The sequence below is a fragment of the Carcharhinus amblyrhynchos genome, chromosome 3 (genome assembly GCF_965287045.1).
Source record: "Carcharhinus amblyrhynchos chromosome 3, sCarAmb.v2.hapA, whole genome shotgun sequence".
Classification (NCBI taxonomy): Eukaryota; Metazoa; Chordata; class Chondrichthyes; order Carcharhiniformes; family Carcharhinidae; genus Carcharhinus; species Carcharhinus amblyrhynchos.
In genome coordinates, this window is record NC_137326.1 from 93,306,786 (window position 1) to 93,326,353 (window position 19,568).

The 19,568-nt window shown below is 38.3% G+C and overlaps 1 protein-coding gene across 5 annotated transcripts in view; it reads right to left on the reverse strand.

The window, feature by feature from the left end:
* acsl3a (acyl-CoA synthetase long chain family member 3a) overlaps positions 1-19,568 on the reverse strand; it is a 97,792-nt gene that overhangs the window by 32,864 nt on the left and 45,360 nt on the right. For all 5 annotated transcript variants that reach the window (XM_080185532.1, XM_080185534.1, XM_080185533.1 and 2 more), the window contains 2 exons: positions 14,844-15,021; positions 1,000-1,109 (listed from right to left, as the gene is read on the reverse strand). In XM_080185532.1, coding sequence (XP_080041658.1) covers positions 1,000-1,109; positions 14,844-15,021 — 288 coding nt within the window. The remainder of the gene's footprint in view (positions 1-999; positions 1,110-14,843; positions 15,022-19,568) is intronic.

Here is a 19,568-nt window from a genome sequence, read left to right on the forward strand (position 1 = left end):
TCAAAACAGCTGTATGTCAGACTATATGAGTTAAAATATTAGAACCCCAATGAACCCCAGTCCAAAGATGTGCGGGTTAGGTTGATTGGCCATGCTAATAAAATTGTCCCTTAGTGTCCTGTGATGCGTGGGTTAGTGGGTAAAATATGTAGGGATATGGGGGTTGGGCCTGGGTGGGATTGTGTTTGGTGCAGACTCGATGGGCCGAATGGCCTCTTTCTGTACTGTAGGGATTTTATGATTCTTCTATGAATTGCCTTCCTCATTCTTCAGTTTTCATAGGTTCATGTGAGCAATAGCCACATTTAACAGCTTACCTACCCTGAATAAGGAATAACTTGAGTGCAACATTGAACTGATTCCAGGTGCATACACTATTGGTAAAGATTATCACGCTAAAAGCAGTTTTTAAAAAATGCCAGAAAAATACTGGAGATGTTAGAAATTTGCAACGGAAATGAGGAATACTGGAAATATTCAGAACATCAATAAAACCTGTTATGTCTCTTAAACTTTTTCCAAAACTGGAAGCTCAATTTTAACTTTGTTAAAAGAATGAATGGGTTTTGAATGAGTTAAAAATCTCACCTGTTAACTTGTTTCTCCCTCTACAGATGCTACCTGACCTGAGCATTTTCAGTATTATCTGCATTTATGTAATGTACTTTTTTCAATTTTAATATTGGAGATCACGTTCACAACAATTGTCATGTAGAAGTGCAGCACTTTATTGGATTACATTTCAAATAAACTAAGAAAAGAACATTTGAGTTTCGTATTTCAGATATGTTGGCGTTCTTTTATACTGGAGGCATAATACTGAAGTAACCAAATTTAATTATAAGATTCACTATCACCCAATATATTAAGTGATCATATAAAACTTTTCTTAACCTATTAAGCAATTTGTAAATATTTAACAGGAATATTTAATCTCTTACAAAAACACTGGAAAAATAAACAAAAAAAAAGCAACAGTAACAAAATTCTGTGACCTACCTTCAGCTTTGTTTGCAGGAGTTTCTTGCTTGTGATGATATGAGTGACTTCAGTTTCGTTTAAACCATGCGCTATTGCTTGACCTCCCAAAGTTGCGTAGAGGGTGACAACTGGAAATTAAATAATAATTGAATTTCAGTACAATTCAGAAAATGAATTAACTGTACCCCAATCAATAAAACTTCTAAAAAGGCAGAAGGAAAGAACTTTTTAAATGCCAGTTTATGAACAAGGTTGCAAATCAAATGCTATATAAAAATTCAAACTCATTATAGTTTGCGATCAGTTTTATGGAAGAAGAACCTAGTTTGATTTGTCCTAAATTTCACGAAAATTCTTTTGAAAATTTCTTCCATTTAACTTTAAAAAATATCCCTACCTCAAGGTTTTCAACAGGTGTCATCTAGAAAAACAGTGCAAAATAATTTTCATAATAAATTGCATTTTCTCATCTTCACACCCCTCACTCTCTCTGACTGACTGTTATAAATGTCATGTCTCAGGTTGTGCATTCAAGATCACAACAACACACTTTATACATAAAGACTTTCAAAGACAATGAATCCCCCCTTGCTGAGATCATGGAATCAACATTCGCTATATGAAAAAACTCTTAGTCATAATGTCAAAAGTTGGGAGCTGACTACAAGGACAGTCAGTGGGTCAATGTATCCAGGCAAGCTGAAATTTTCTGAAGGGGGATTTCTTTTCTAACATACGAGGTCAACCTTTAAGCAGTATGAGAAAACTATGTCTGACAGCACTCATTTCCTGCTGCAGTGTTGTTTTCAGAGATAAATTACTAATGCTTTTATTTTGGCTGGTGCAAGAGGCAGGAAAATGATTGTCTTCATTCCCACGAGCACTGACCACATAGTCCAATGACCTTTCTACGAGAAAGCAACAGGGGAACATTTTAACCAGATTCAAAAAATACATTAAAATGCAAGAGCTGTTGCAAGTAGTCAATAACATTTCACAGGATGGTGAAAAAACATCAGCTTAAAAATAAAAATGAAAAATTTGTTAAACATAATACAACTTCTGCCACTGCCGCAACAAGAAGTTAAAGAATGGTGTATTCTTCACTATTATGTATTGACGTCATGGAGAAATCCAGGAAAAAGAACTGGGCAGATGTAATTCATTAACACCATCACTGACCTAGATGTCATCAGCTCTCAGCAGAGTCACCTCACACTTTCTCAGGCAAGGCTGGATGGATACGTGTGAGAGCTCACGGCAAGTTCCTTAAAGCATAAAGTTTAGATTGTAGGTCTACTTGTACAAATCAGTTAGTGGGGCCATCACAAGGGTTGCAGCGTGCTTGGCAGTATTTGAAGCAGTGTGCAGAAGAAAAACAGCTACACATTTGCAACATAAACGGCAGATCTCATGAAACCTTTAACATTTTGCAATTTTTAAAAAAAACTACAAGTTTGTTATTTCTACAAGGTTTATACATGATTCAATTGGTAGGTATGGAGGAAAGAAAGATCGACTGAATTATGTACGTTTGGAATCAAAGCTATGATCAGTTTTGCTACATTTGACAGGTATATTGTTCACTAAATAGTAAAATAAAACCACTTCAAACAAGATAAGTACATGCAGATCTAGGACTGCTAATTCATTGCTATTGATCAGTGAACAGGGCAAATCTAAATTTTCCAGCCCCAAAAATCATATTGTTGCACATATTTGGAATACGTCAACCCTGTCCCTTTGCATGATATTCTACCATGTGATCGCCATTATCCTCCAGGTAAAATACCATAATATGCAATTACATTTGAAGCTGTTTTGTCACTGTGTTCATTCTGCACCAAGTACAGTCAGTATATTTGCTAACAGCAAGATACAATTTCAAAATTTATTTCATAATGTACATCACATGGAGCAGGAGAACACTAACCCCAACATTCCAATTCTACAGCTATGGTAACCATTAGAAAGGCTTCCAACTCTACTTCTGTGGTTTATGATACCAGCAAGAAACAAGACAGAAATATAGACTTTGAATTGTTACATATCAATAGGCATCTGCATTTATTAAAAAAACGAGATCAAAAGAAAAAATGCAATGTTGATATTGGCAAGTGAATATTTGTCCAGCATCAGTGCATTCAGCTTAAGAAAGCACTGACAAAATGCAATGTAAAGCTCCTTCTCTACAGGCCCCAACTTTAATGCCAGAAAACTATCACTCACCTAGTATGAGGAGTCCATTTAGTGTGTGCCAACCACACTTGGCTCAATATTTTGTTTGCAGCAATAACATGAATCATAGATTTACAGATTATAAATTCAGGCAGGTCAAGACTCTATTTTTCTGTCATTCACACCAGAATGTTTTCTTCAGAGAGAAAAACAACAATTGACTGACCACATTTTTCTGCAAGCTTGCTTATTTTTAAAATTTTATTATCTTGTCTGCTTCTTTTCTGTTAAGTAAAACTTAAACTGAAATAGAAATATATATGCACAATTGTTCCTAAACTGTATGTAGAGAGATAAATTTTGGCACATGGTTACTTCTTTATAAAAAATCTGCTGTTAGAAAAGTAGCAGATTAAATTAACGATTAGCTGTTAAAGCCAAAACATTTAGTATAAAATGGATATTGGATTTATATATAGATGAAATCAATCTAGCACACTTGCACCAAAAATAAAGTATAAATGTTGAAATATGGCTGAAAAATATCCTAAAGAATCTCATTTTCCCCAATTTAAGCCATTTTATGTCAAATTGTTCAAGTAACAGTTTAGGGAGGATTATGGAATATGAGGGCATTAGGGAGGGAGGAGATATTTGGGTCTGGGCATTGGAGCAAGTTGCTCAGAGAGAGTTGAAAGTGCAATCTCGAGGCTTGCAAAAATGAAAGGGAATCCAGCAGATGTCTGGGAAGGGTTTTCATGGAAGAAAGGGTATTCTAGTCCGACTGTGTTGTCTGCTCTGACAAAGGGTCATCTAGGCTCAAAATGTTGGCTCTATTCTCTCCCCACAGGTGTTGTCAGACCTGCTGAGATTTCCCAGCATTTTCTACTTTTGTTTCAGATTCCAGCATCTACACTATTTTGCTTTTATCCAAGCGGTGTCCCAGTTTTTCTGCTTCCATTCTCTTCTGCACCCCATTTCTCAAATTTTCAATTCCCCCTTTTGCCTCTCATCTCACTTTTCCTGATCACTTCTCCATCTCCTGTTATCCTCTTTGTCTCTTATCCACTCATCCCAAATGCCCAACTCCCTCTTCTTAGTTGTAATTATCTCCTGCCCTCTAGCTGTACTTTCTCCAAATACCATCTGTTCTTGACAGTGTCAATATCATGGGAATTTAATTAGTCAAGTTTAAATCCATGAGCTAAATTTCATATTTTCATATTCACGGTACAGATGTCTCACAGGAAACTTTGCATACACGATTTCACTGCAAGTACTACATTTACTCTGTAATGTCATTACTATGTTTCACAAGTTGCTCCAAGATCTGTGTTCCTATTAAAATGTATGCAACAATAAGCAAGTGTTGAAAATAGCCCTAGTCACATCACCAGAAACAAAATTCAAAGAGACATCAGCAAAAAAGAAAACAAATTTTGAACCAGAAACATAATTAGCAGGATCCAGGAGTCTTGGGGTGAACATTCCGATACATTGACTAAAGTAAGGATTGAAGAGTCTGCATTTATGTTATACTTTAGGAATGTTAAACTTCCACAACTTAAATCATTGCCTAATTCCCTTTGTTAGAGATTGTAACTGTCGTAAATAGAACCAGTGCACAGCAAGAAGTCAATCCCCTCAGTAAAAGGAGAGGAAATAGATCAGAAATCAATACTGGCCTTTTCTTTTAAACAATAAACCCAAAGATACCATCTGAATTTTATACGCACTCATTTCTCTAGTGAAACACATACAATCTGCAGTCAAAACAAATGTTTTTTCAGAGAGATGGGTCTCATCACACAGCTGTAGCTCAGAGGCTGATGTAATTTCAAGACCACAGACATGGCAAAGAGACAGTACTTCTCTCTGATGGACTAACGGAATAAGGTTTAAAGATAACTTTAAATTACTGCAGGTGATATTAATGGGGGCGAGGGCAAGAATTCCTCGACTTACATTTGGGGGAGGGGGAGGTGAAGGGGCTGTCTAATCTTAGCGTTATCCATTTTTTTTCTATTAAAAACCACAAAACACAATTTATAACAATGTTCTGTAATATAGATAGAATATATCCCAGAAGGTAGGGCAATTGAAATTTACAAAGATTTACAAAGGGATGATGAGGCTGAATTATGAGAACTAAGGAACTGATTTTGTAAAAATGGAAGAGAATAAAAAATTGTAAATATTCAAATTTGAAATGAAAACTGACAATGTTGAAGATGTCAGCACTTATAGAAACAAACAGCAGATTCTGATGCTTTCAGTGTACATCCTTTGTCACAACTCAGAGGGGATTTGATAGAAGGTGCTCAAGGTAATAACGCGATAGTCATAGATTGTTTATTTTTATTGGTACATAAGATCAGAAGCAAAGAAGACATGGCCTAAAAAAAACTTCAAACATAATGGGAGAGATTAAAGTTGTCACGATGGAGAATGCCCAACCACAGGTGGCGATCAATGTTAAAACCAGTTGTCATTCAAAAGATAATTATTTCGAGAACAGAAAACAGCATGGGGATAATTCAGGGAAATGGAATTTAGTGTGGGATACAGGGGGAATAAAACACGCAAATATGACTTTCAAAATATTCCCAAGGTCTACTTAAATTCAGCCAAGTTCAGGGAAATAAAGGGCTGAATGACTGGCTCCAGTGCTAACATTTCTACACAGTAAACAACAGATATTACTGAACTATTAGTTTTGAACTGGAAGAACATCAAAATAATTTACAATGAAATCAAGGCATTAGATTGTGAAATGATGGAATATCAAAATCATTTCAATATTTATATCATGACTTAAACAATTCTAAACAGGATTAAAGTTGACAGATTGGACTACTGTAAGCAGCCCAAAGTAAAATACCTAAATATCTATATGACAATAATCTATAGAACCCCAGACAGTGAGCTGATAAAAGTCATCGTACAATTTAGCCAACTCCTCTCAAATCAGAGATTTAGTATTAATTCCAGATACAATTATGAACTTAACCTTCAGAGTCACCGGGAGGATAAGGAACATAAATAGTTTGGCCAGAGCCTAGCAGACAGCAACATCGCCACGTCTTCCTAATTGCTTACTTTATTAGTTCTTGTACAAGTGCAGCCAAGGGCAATGAGGGATGGACAATAAATCTTGGCCAGCCAGTGACGCCCATGTCCCGTGAGTGAATAAAAAAAGTCTCTGAATTTTGTGCTTTTAAAAATATGCTGCTTTGAGATTCCTACCTCTCAGTTTCCCACATCATACACCATCTGCCATTTTGTTTCCCGATTAACCTGGTCACATCTCTTTGCAGCCTCTGTGTCTTCCTCACAGCTTACATTCTCAATTAACTTATATCAGCAAACCTAGATATTATACTCAATTTCTTTGTCTCTGGGCCCTTACGTGTGTTAAGCTGTGTGAGGCATGACATTGAATGAAATTCATGCTTACCACACGCACAAATTCCCCATTACCTGCCTTACTACATACTTCCAAAAGCTCAAATTTTTCAAACAAAATTGTGTTTTAAAACAATGTTGATTTTGTCTGATCATAGTATGATTTTCCAAGTGCATTGTTAAGACTTCCTTAATAATAAATTCCAGCATTTTTCCTAGCTACTAATGTTAAATTAATTAGACTGTTTGCCAATTTCCAATCCACTGGACAATTCTAGAAATTAGAGAATTAGAAAAATCATAACTAGTATATTCACTATCCATGTATCTACCTCTTTTAGAACCCTTAGACGTAGCACATAAAGTCCTGGACATTTGACTGCTTTTAGTCTCTTAGGTTTCTCTAATACTTTTTCTCTGATCAATTACCTTAGCTTTCTCACACTCAATTGTCCTTTGGTTACACACTATTTCTGGTATGTAATTTGTGTTTTCTACTGTGAAGACAGCTAAAATATTTATTCAGCCTTTGCACCATTTCCTCATTCTATATGGTAATTTGCTCGTCTCTGCTTCTAAGGGACCAACATTTACTTTAGCTACTTTCTGCCTTTTTACATACTTGTGAAACCTTTTATTAGTTATTTTTACTTTCCTGGTTAGTTTTTTTCATTCCATTTTTTCTTTTTAAAATAGAGTTTTTAGCCATCCTTTAATTGGTTTTTACACCCCAAAAACCCAGACTTATTACTAATCTTTGCACCATCATAAACTTCTCATTTAATCACTTACTATCCTTGACTTCCCTTGTGAGCCATGGATGGATTTTCCTGGCTCAGTTTTTCTAAACGTGAAATAATAGCACTTTGAATTCTTGAAATATTTTCTACTGTTTATTCACTGCCATATCTTCTATCTACCTAGTCAAACTTAGCCAGTTCTCCTCCCAACCAATGTAACTGGATTAATTTAATTTTAAAATTTTTGTTTGGGACTGGAGTGTGTCCCTTTCAAACTTATTAAAAAGCTGAATTCTATTACTACTTTTTCCCACGGTATCTTTTACAAAGCAACTGTTAATTAGTCCTGCCTCATTGCACAATACAAGAGCTAAGATAACTTTATTCTAAGATAGTTCCATCACATACTGTTTCAGAAAACTGTTGCAAAAGCAGCCTGCAAACTCACCTCCCACATTATCTTTTCCAATCTGACTTGAGTCTGCTTTAACAAAATTTTAGCTTAATCCTCTATCCAACAATGTAATTACCATTAGAGGTCCTATAAGCTACTTCCACCACCAGCATTTTTTGACCCTCATTATTACAAATCTCCACATATTCTTAATCTCCTTCATCCTTTTTCATGAATATTCTTCTGACATCCTTTAATATCAGGACTATTTCTCCTCCTTTTCCACTGATCCTGTCTTTTCAAAATGTTGTTCATGCTGGAATATTTATTTCCCAACTTTGGTGACCTTGTAAACACATTTCTACAATGACGATTAGGTCTAAACCATTTATTTCTATTCATGTCGCTAATTTATGTACCTAATTTATGAATGCTTTCTGCATTCAGGTAAAATGCCTTTAATGTTGTTTTCTATTATTCTTTGCATGGCCCTTACTCATTGATGCATCTCGATGTTAAACTTTCTGCCCCACTATGCTTGGCTTTAGGTGAATAGAAATACTGCTCTATAACCGCAACCTTTTTCTTTAGGTTTCTAAATCTCCCCTTGATCCCTTCCTTTCACTTCTTTTAATTTATACACAGACTTAATTATACAATTTGCCAGGACACAAAGTTTAGCCGTTTAAGTGAAGCAAAAGCTGCTTCCTCTTTCCCCAGTACTGATGCCACTGCCCCTTGATTTGACACCTTTTCATCCACGCCACTCTAAGCCAAGTGTTCAATTCTCCAATCTGTTTGACCCCATGCTAATTGGCTCATGGCTCACTAATAATCTAGAGATTATCTTTGGAATCCAAATTCTCAGCATCTCCCAGCAGAATGTGCTTTCTAGTTCCACTGTCATTGGTTCCCTATATGGACCCAAAAACAGAATCCCATCCCCCCATCTCAGTCACAAGGTAACATTCTTAACCCTAGCACCAGGCAGACAGCACAACCTTTTCCAGTCATGACTGCAGGGAATAGCATCTATCCCTGTGAATACACAGTCCTCTATCACACTTCTTTCACTCTGTGCCAGATTCCACTTTGCATTTCCACTCTACAGTACTGCTCTTGTCCAAAACAAGCAGCAAGGACTCCACACCCGTTGGTCAAAGTCAAGGATTGAATGTTGATGGTTATCCTTATTCTACTTTGGTCTCTTGCCTATCCACAAGGGTATCCCAACTTGAAACACGTGTGTGTGATGGTGCATAGCCTTTTTTCAAAATAGTGAGGAGTCACACAGAAACCCACTGAGAAACATATACAGAATAGAAATAGTAGGCCATTTGTCCTTCAAGCCTGCTCTGTCATTCTCCCAACTCACCCACCAAGGGAATTGAAGTGGGCGAGGCAGAAAATTTGACAGACCAATGGTCTGTTGAACTCTGGCAGGAATTTCCACTCTTAGGGAAAGTGCAGCTGGAGAATCCTGCCCATACTACCACCAACCCTCTGCCCTCATCACGAACAATTTTTCTGAATCTACACTGTTTAATCCTGTTAGAATTTTATTTCTCACTCTAAATGCCAATGAACATAATCCTAACCAACATAGCCTTTCCTCATATGGCAGTCCTGTCATCCCAGAAATAAGCCTGGTAAACTTCTCCTGCATTCCCTCTATAGCAAGAGCACCCTGCCTCAGTTCAAGGCATCAAAGCTGCATACAATACTGCAGGCGTGGCCTCACCGGTGCCCTATACAATTGCAATAAAATATCCCTATTCCGATATTCAAATCCTCTCACTATGAAGGCCAAAATACCATTTCCCTTCTTTACTGCTTGCTGTACCTGCATGCTTGCTTTCAGCAATAGATGAATGAGGACACCAAGGTCTCGCAGAGTATCTATGGAAAAAGATTATCAAGATCTGGCGATTTATCAGCCTTCAAACCCATCAATTTCCCCGAAACGATTTCCCTACTAATACTGATTTCCTTTAGCTCCTCAATAAAACTAGTGTTCCTCAGAATCTCCAGAATCTCCAGATTCATAACCTTTGTGAAAACAGAAGGAAAGTATGAATTTAGTTCCTCAACCATTTCTTTGCTTCCTGTTTTGAATTTCCCTGTTTCTGACTGTGCTTACATTAGATTTTTCCCAATCATTTTCTCTTTACATACCTATAGAAGCTGTCACAGTCAGTTCTTATATTTCCCAAAACTTATTTTCACATTCTATTTTCCCCTTCATAATCAATCCCTTGGTCCGTTTTTGCTGAATTTTAAACTGCTCGCAATCCTCAGGTCTACTGCTTTTTCTTGCCAATTTCTGCACTTCTTCTTTGATTCTAACACTATCTCTAACATCCTTTAAGCCACGGTTTGGCCACATTCCCTTTTCACTCTTGCACCAAATAAGAATAAACAACTTTTGGAGTTCACCTCTTTGTTCCTAGAATGCCTGCCATCGGCCTGTTCACTTTCCTTCCTTTCAGTAATGTTTCTCAGTCTATCACAGCCAATTCATGCCTCATACCATCAAAGTTGCCTCTACTGAGATTCAGGGCCCTGGTTTCAGAATCAACTACCTCACAATCCACTTTGGTACAGAATTCTATCATTATGTATGGTCACCCATCCCAAGGGTTCTCTCACAACCAGACTGCCAATTAATCATTGCCCATTGCACAATACCCAGTCCAAGATGGCCAATTCCCCAGTTAGTTCCTCAATATTTCGGTCCAGAAAACCATCCCATATACACTCCAGGATTTCCTCCTCTATTGCATTGTGAGTAATTTGACTCATTCAATCTATGTGCAGACTAAAGTCACCCACGGTCACAGATGTTCACATGCATCTTGCATTTCCTGTCTAACACTACCCTTGACATTGTTACTACAATTTGGTGGTCTGCATATCACCCCCATAAATGTTTTAGGCCCCTTGGTGTTTCTTAATTCAATTAGTACAGATTCTACATAGTCCATGCTAATACCTTTCGTCAATATTATATCAATATCTTCTTTAATCAATAATGCAACTCCATCGCCTTTAGAACATAGGAGCAGGAGTAGGCCATCTAGCCCTTCGAGCCTGCCCCGCCATTCAATAAGATCATGGCTGATCTGTTGTGGCTCAGTTCCACTTTCCCGCCCTCTCCCCATAACCCTCAATCCCCTCGCTTATCAAAAACCCATCAACCCGCGTCTTAAAAATATTTAGTGAGGCAGCCTCCACCACCTCAACGGGCAGAGAATTCCAGAGATTCACCACCCTTTGAGTAAAGAAGTTCCTCCTCAACTCCGTTCTAAACCGCCCCCCCTTTATCTTGCGGCTGTGCCCCCTAGTCCTACTGTCCTTTCTGAGCGGGAAGAGTCTCTCCACCTCTATCCTATCCATCCCATTCATCATCTTATACGTCTCAATGAGATCTCCCCTCATTCTTCTAAACTCTAACGAGTACAAGCCTAGTTTATTCAGCCTCTCCTCATAGCTCAACCCCCTCAACTCCAGTATCAGCCTAGTAAACCTCCTCTGCACTCCCTCCAAGGCCAAAATATCCTTGCGTAAGTACGGCGACCAAAACTGCACACAGTACTCCAGCTGCGGCCTCACCAATGCCCTATATAGCCGCAGCAAGACCTCCCTACTTTTATATTCAATCCCCCTCACTATGAAGGCCAGCATCCCATTCGCCTTCCTGACCACCTGCTGCACCTGCAAGCTGGGTTTTTGCGACTCATGCACAAGGACCCCGAGGTCCCTCTGCACCGTCGCCTGCTGCAGTTTTTCGCCACGTAAGTAATAGTCCTTCCTACCATTATTCCTACCAAAGTGGACCACCTCACATTTGCCAACATTAAATTCCATTTGCCAGTTCCTGGCCCATTCGCCCAGCCTATCTAGATCCTTCTGCAGACTCTCCACACCCTCCGCGCAATTTGCCATTCCACCAATCTTGGTGTCATCAGCAAATTTCGACACCATACACTCGGTTCCCTCCTCCAGATCATCTATATAAATGGTAAATAGCTGAGGCCCCAGCACCGACCCCTGGGGCACTCCACTAGTCACCAACCGCCAATCCGAATAGCACCCATTAACCCCCACTCTCTGCCTCCTATTTGACAACCAATTGCTTGGTCACCTTGGAGCCATGAATTCATAATCCCAACTATATCATACCCCTTTACATCTACGTGCACAACTAATTCATCCATGTTATTTCAAATGCTTCGGACATTCAGTTACAAAACTTTAAAAGGTAGTCCTCTTAACATTCCTTACTACTTCTTTTAAAACCATTTCCTTATCGGATTCTGGCCCTTGATTTCTCTGATCATTTTTATCATTCTCCTTGTTGTCTTTTTCCCTTGTTTTTAATTGCCCCTGATCTGAATCTTGAGCCAGTCCAGTCATCGTATAAACACTTATTAAAAACATAGTAACTAGAAGCAAGAGTAGGCCATTCAGCCCTTCAAGTCTGCTCCACCATTAATTTTGATCATGGCTGATCTTCCCTCCCCCTGCATATCACTTGATCCCTTTAGCCCCAAGAACTGTATCTAATTTCTTCTGGAGATCAGGCAACATTTTGGTCTCAAATACACTGTGGTAGTGAATTCCACACACTACCCTCTGGATGAAGACATTTCTCCACACCTCAGTTCTAAAAAGGTTTACTCCTCATCCTCAAACTCTGACCCCTAGATCTGGACTCCCCCACATTAGGGACATTCTTTCTGAATCTACCTTGTTAGAATTTTAAAAGTTTCCCCCTCTCACTATAAGCTCCAGTGAATATAATCCTAGCTTGCTTAATCTCTTCTCATAGGACAGACCTGCCATCCCAGGAATCAGTCTGGTAAACCTTCACTGTATTCCCTCTATAGCAAGAGCACTCTTCCTCAGATAAGGACACCAAAACTGCACAATGTTCCAGATGTGGCCTCACCAATACTATGCAATTGCAGCAAAACATTCCTATCCCTATACTCAAATCCTCTTGCAATGAAGGCCAACATACCATTTGCCTTCTTTACTTGCTGGTGTACCCGCACACTTATTTTAGGCAACTGATGCATGAGGATCCAAGATCTCATTGAGTACCCATCTCTCTCAATTTACATCCATTTAAGTAATAACTTCACGTTTATCCACATTATACAGCAGATGTCCACATACTTAGCCAATCCAAATCACGCTGAAGCATCTCTGCAACTTCCTCACAGCTTGCCCTCCCACCCAACTTTGTATTATCTGCAAATTTGGAGGAGATAATACATTCAGTTCTCTCTTCCAATTCATTTATATATAATGTGAACCGTTGGGGGTCTTAGCACAGATCCCAGTGAAATCTCACCATCATTGACTACCACACAAAGATCCATTTATGCCAGTTCTTTGCTTCCTATCTGCTAACCAGCTTTCTATCCATTTTAAGACATTACCTGCAATCCCATGTGTTTTAACTTTACTTAGTAGTATGTTATATGAGACGTTATTGAAAGTCTAAATAAACCACATCCACTAGTTCTCCATGATCAACTCTATTAATTACATCTTCAAAAAATTCCAATAGATTTGACAAGCATGATTTCCCTTTTGTAAATCCATGCTGACTTTGATTATGTCACTGCCTTCCAAATGCCAAGTTATGAAATCCTTGATAAAAGACTCGAGTAGCTACCTCAGTACTGATGTAGGCTCATTGGTCAATAGTTCCCCACTTTCTCTCCACCTCCCTTTTTGAATAGTGGGCTTATATTAGCTATCTTCCCTCTGTAGGAACTATTCCAGAGTCCAAAGAATTTTGGAAAATAACCAATGGATTTACTATTTCCAGGGCCACTTCCTGAAGCACTCTGGGACAAAGATCATCTGGGCCTGGAGGATTATCCATTTTCATTTCCATCAATTTTCCCGGAACCATTTCTCTACTATTGCTGATTCCCTTCAGCTCTTCACTAAAACACGTTTCTCTCAGCACTTCTGGTAATTCCTCAGCCATTTCTTTATTCCCCATTATGAATTCTCCTGTTTGACTGTAAGGGGCCTACATTTGTTTTTGTCAATCTTTCTCTCTTTACACATCTGTAGAAACTTTTACAGACAGGTTTTATGTTCCCCGCTAGCTTACTTTCATACTCTATTTTTCCCTTCTTAAATCAATCCCTTGGTCCTCCTTTGCTGAATTTTAAACTGCTCCCAATCATTTTTTTTGGCTTTTCCTTTCAGTTTGTATGTATCTTCCTTGAATCTGATGCTATTTCTAATTTCCGTTTTAAGCCATGGTTTGGCCACAATTGTTTTTCCACTCTTGTGCCAAACAGGAATAGACAACTCCAGGAGTTCACTTATTAAAAAATCTTAACTTAAAAGCAAAGAAAAATACTAAATACATGCATAATTAAACACAGTTGATGTACAAATTACCCTTTGTTCCAAAATATATCCAGGATTCTTGAGCTAACTAAGACTTCCCTTTCCCAAACGTCAAATTAAATAACTAAATTAAATCCAGCTTATAGCTACAAGGCTGATGATCAAGTCTGAGAAATATCTTTACCTGGTCCAGCTTTTTAAACTGCCTTTACAATGATTTACTGTAATGCCTTAGGTCTAAGACTTAGATGCAAGACTCTTGCATCTTTAAGATGTTGCAGTAGCCCACATCAATCCCAGAAAGCAGCAACTTGCATCATATTACTATTAACAGAGCACCAAAACTGGCACTTTGTTGAAAAAGTATAGATGAAATGTCTGACCCTAATCACTGCTGCTCAGAATAAATTTTGCTTCTACCTGGCACTCATACCTGCACTTTCTGACAAATTAGATTACTTTGCTAACAAACACAATCAGTAGAAACCAGGGCTCAAATTTCAGACTTTTATAGTCTGCATGGTTTAATATGGTACCACATATATAACGTACTCACCTATACAGCCAATGCATTTTGTTTGAAAAAAAATTAAAACAATGAGTTAACAGCTCCATATATCCCTTCATTAAAAAATGCCATTTTATTTAGTTAAATTACTATTTAGTAGCTACCAGCTCTCTTGAAACATTTAATTCAACAAAATATACATCACTAATCTCAACTAAATATGCATTTTGATAAATTTATGCTAAGTTTTACTCACGAGGAAAGTTGTACATGAAGCAGGACTGGGCAGCTATCATCCATTCAGCTCGGGTTTCACAGAAGATGGCTATGTTGGCCTTGGGTCGTTGACCCAACATAGCAAGGCCACTACCAAAATGTGCAACACGACGATAGACCTCATCATAGGTGAGCCATTTGTAATTTCCAAGAATTAACTGGTATGGGCAAGAAAAAAAGAAATTAATAGATAATTTTAAAACAGCAACTCTGCAACTAGATGAAAACATGCATATATACATATACCGTACAACTACCCTACAAACAAGCCACTTAGCTTAGGAGGTCCTTGAGGTTGTTCATGCTTCAGATAAGCCTTCTCCCACCCCAATTCATCTAATCCTGTCAGTATAAGCTTCTATCCCTTTGTACCTCGTGTTTATCCATCTCCCCTTTAAAGGCATCTGTGCAAATTGTAACAGACAGAATGACAGAACAATTGAAACCTCTTCCCCCTGCTCAGCAGTTTACTTACTTTGGAAAGGAATTTGATTGTGTTTTTTATCCTGGGTGTGAACATTTTGAATAACCAACAGCAAGATTTTCATGGTTTTAAATGAAGAGGATTATTTATTCATGCATTTATGCCAAAAATCAAGTGCGAATCCACTCACTCACACAGTCACATACACTAAAGGAAAGCACAGCTAAAGAAAATAGTGCACTTTTACAAGTCATAGACAAAAGAATAGTTCATAATTCACTTGATTGGCTCATTATGGAAAACACACTTTGCAGGTCTGATGAAGATGATGTTTTCACTTCTGAAGTGTGGTCTAGATGAATTCAATAGCTGAAGTTGTATACAAGAGTTGTTGCAGAATTCTCAAAGAAATTCTGCTGATGACGAGGTCAATTACTTGTAGTCTTATTACATGGAGGCTGGTTTGTTAACTTGGTGGACTTAAAAGCAAACAGGCTTCAAGACCTTATGCTGTCACAGTGTTCAGTTCTTAATGCATAGATAGTTCTTCCTGTATCTTCTGCTGAATCTTACCGAAGACAGCATTTATAAAGATTAAAAAACAGAGACCATCACAGCTGTCTTACCATACATCTTCTAAGTCCCCTTTTCTGAATATACTTTTGGGCTCAAGTTGATTAACCACAAGCTGAATTATTGTTTGCAGGCATTCCACCTGCAGGGATTCAAACAATCACAAGTCATTTTGAAACCAAGACCAAGTCAAAAAAAATCTTTTGAATAGTCTCAGGAGATGGGTAATGTTATGTCATTGGTCTGGAATGTGTCCTTTTTATACAGTGGCAATTTTGAATCTACGGAATATGTCAGATGACCTTTGATGGCCATATTTTGCAGCATTTTATTGTCCAATTTTAAAAGCCAGTTCCAGAAGAATCCACACTCAGGACAATTTGTGTTTTTAAAAATGTGAATAGGAATTGCCTTTACTGGGCATGAATAGTCAACTCATTTCTCTCCTTGTGGTAGAGAGTTCCACATTATAACCACTTTCTGGGTAAAGGAGCTGTTTCTGAATTCCCTATTGGATTTATTAGTAACCATCTTATATCGTTGATTTCCTATATCTGTTCATTCCCAGATATGGAAACATCTCCAAGTCCACCTTTTCAAATTCTTCCATAATTGTAAAAGCCTCAACCAAGTTGCAGTCTTAATCTTCTCCTTCTAAAGAAAACAGCCCCATCTTCTTCAAACGTTACATCTCAATTTTGGTACTATTCTAGTAAATATGTTTTGTACCTGGTCCAGTATCCCCATATCCTTTTTATAATGAGACCAAATGGCTTACAGGACATTGTTGTCCATTCTTCTGCTTTGCAGTTCTGTAAAGATGAACTCTGACTGTTTGTTTGTTTTTATGATCTTGTTAACTGCGCCACTATTTTTTTTTATTGGGTTATGTTGCCTTCTGATTCTACCAAAACACACCAAACACTGTTACAGTCCCAGCTGATGTTACTGTTGAACAAGTCAGATCCCAGGATGGAATCGGCTTGATACAGAGTCACAGGAGTCAACTTTGAACGTTTAACAAAAGAATAAAATGTTTATTAAACGAGAAACGAACTACATCACACGATTCCTTCCTCCCACCTATGTCTTTAGATGTATACTGATTCCTAACATAAGTTCCAAAGTTTCATCTTACACTCTACTAAGTACATAGTTAACGTAAACTCCGTAGAACACATCTTTCCCCACTTCCACCCTTACCTTCCAATGCTCATCACACTCTTAAGTCAACTGGTCTCACTGGAACTCGCTTTCCAACCTCTGCTCTCGAAGAACATGCCCAGGATTATTCTTCCAATGTTTTCTCTCAGATTGTCTTCAAGGATCCATCTCCAGGGTTTCAACCTCCCCTTCCAGTATGATTCTGCTCTGGAGCACCAGGTGCATTCAAATTTTGCATTTGACGTAATCTTTCAGATCCCAACAATGCCAACAGAGCATTACTGCTTCACAGGCCCATGATAAGAAATTTGATAAGAAGGCCTTATCATGGGCCTTCACAGGCCCATGATAAGAAGCTTTTGGGTCTTCTAGGATCTATGGTTTCTCACAAGCCCACATTATTTCTGGTCTGCACCTTGCAGCCTTGTCTTTTAAGTTGGGCAGCTTTGCTCTTCATGCTTAACTTCATTTAAGATGACCTTTTTCCAGATTCCTGTTCTTTCCCTTTGACCAGAACTTCTTCAAACTTCTTTCTGTCACTGTGCCTGGTTTCAGGACCTGTCTGTTCTTTAGTTTGGGACCTGTTCTCTGCAGTTTCCCTTCATACACTTAGAAGTACATACAAACAAGGAACAGTAGTTCATTCGGACCGTCAAGTCTGGTGCACCATTTAACAAAATCATGGCTGATCTGTCAGCAACCTCAAGTCTGCACTTCACCTACTCCTGATAACCTATCGTCCCCTTGTTTACCAAGGATCTAGCCAATGCCCCCTTCAAAATAGTCAAAGGTTCTGTCTCCACTGCCTTTTCAGGAGGAGAGTTCCAAAGTCTCATGACCCTCAAAAACAAATTCACCTAATCACCATTTTTAATAGGAGACCCCTCATTTTTAAACACTGGCCCCTGGTTCTCACACAAGAAATTTTGTTTCCACATCTACCTTAAGATCCTGCAAATCTTTTTTTCCATCAAGGCAGCTCCTACTCTCCTAAACTCCAGAGAATACATGCCCAGTATGACCATTTTCCTCCAAGTCAATCCACCCATTCCAAGTAATGGTCTACAAAACTTTCCCTGAAAATGTTCATGTTCTGCCTGTTCCAGCAGTTTTGGTGCAGTCGCTTCCAACTGGGTCACCGTCTTTAACTTAACCTAAACTGCTTTTGTTGCCTCTATGGACACCTGGCTGCAAGGCAACTGCTATTTTCTGACTTTAAAAATGTTTTAAATGTAGGTATCTTTTAAAGCAAAAGATGTCCTTGGCATACAAAATGCAGAAATACAAATAAAATTAAACAGACCTTTTTATGCCTAACACGCACACACAAATATAGATCAAAAATATCTATTTCCTAACACAATATTGAAGTTACATTCATTCGATTAATTTATTAATGCCCTCCTATATTGTCATCCTCATCTGCATTACACAATTTCCAACCAGCAGCCACTCCACCACCAGTCTTGTTCGATCCAACCTTTCTAAATTAAAAGGAACCCATTAGCATCTGCCAGCCCTCAAGGTAAGGAACCAATGTCAATTAATTTTTATATTATAATTTTTAATTACTGGGAAGCATTGGTACCCTTTAGTTCCCTCATGCTTTCTGCATAGCAATGCCTTGGCCAATCAGCACCCCTTTTCTGTTGTACTATAAATAGTTGCGATTGTTTGAATTTTGGCATTTTTACATTTGTCCTGATGAGGGCAAGACAAAACACTTCAGCGACATGTCTTTTTTTTAAAATAATATTCATATATATGTAACGAAATGGATCTAAAAATTAACATCTTTTGGTATATATAAAATGTATATATGTTAGGTCAACCTATTTGAATGATGATGAAAATCTGGTGTTAAAAGTGCAACTGCTTCAACGCCAGTTAAAAACTATACAACGGGTGCAACAACTTTAACATCAATGATATCAAGACATCACTATTTCATATTCTGAATGAACATAGAACCATAGAAAATTACAGCTCACAAACAGGCCTTTTGGCCCTTCTTGTCTGTGCCGAACCATTTTTTGATTAGTCCCACTGACCTGCACTTGGACCATATCCCTCCACACTCCTCTCATCCAGGAACCCGTCCAAGTTTTTGTTAAAAATGACCCCGCATTTACCACTTTAGCTGGCAGCTCATTCCACACTCCCACCACGCCCTGCGTGAAGAAGCACCCCCCCCCCCCCCCCTCCCCAATATTCCCTTTAAACTTTTCTCCTTTCACCCTTAACCTCTGGTCTTTTTTCCTCCCTAGCCTCAGTGGAAAAAGCCTGCTTGCATTCACTATCTATACCCATTAAAATCTTATACACCTCTATCAAATCTCCCCTCATTCTTCTATGCTCCAGGGAATAAATTCCTAACCTATTCAATCTCTCTAACTCAGCTTCTCAAGCCCCAGCAACATCCTTGTGAACCTTCTCTGCACTCTTTCAACCTTATTTACATCCTCATTTACATTCTTATTTAAATGGAAAATCCTACTTGGTCTTCCCCTTCTCAAATCACCACCAGAAAGTGGATTTAGATAG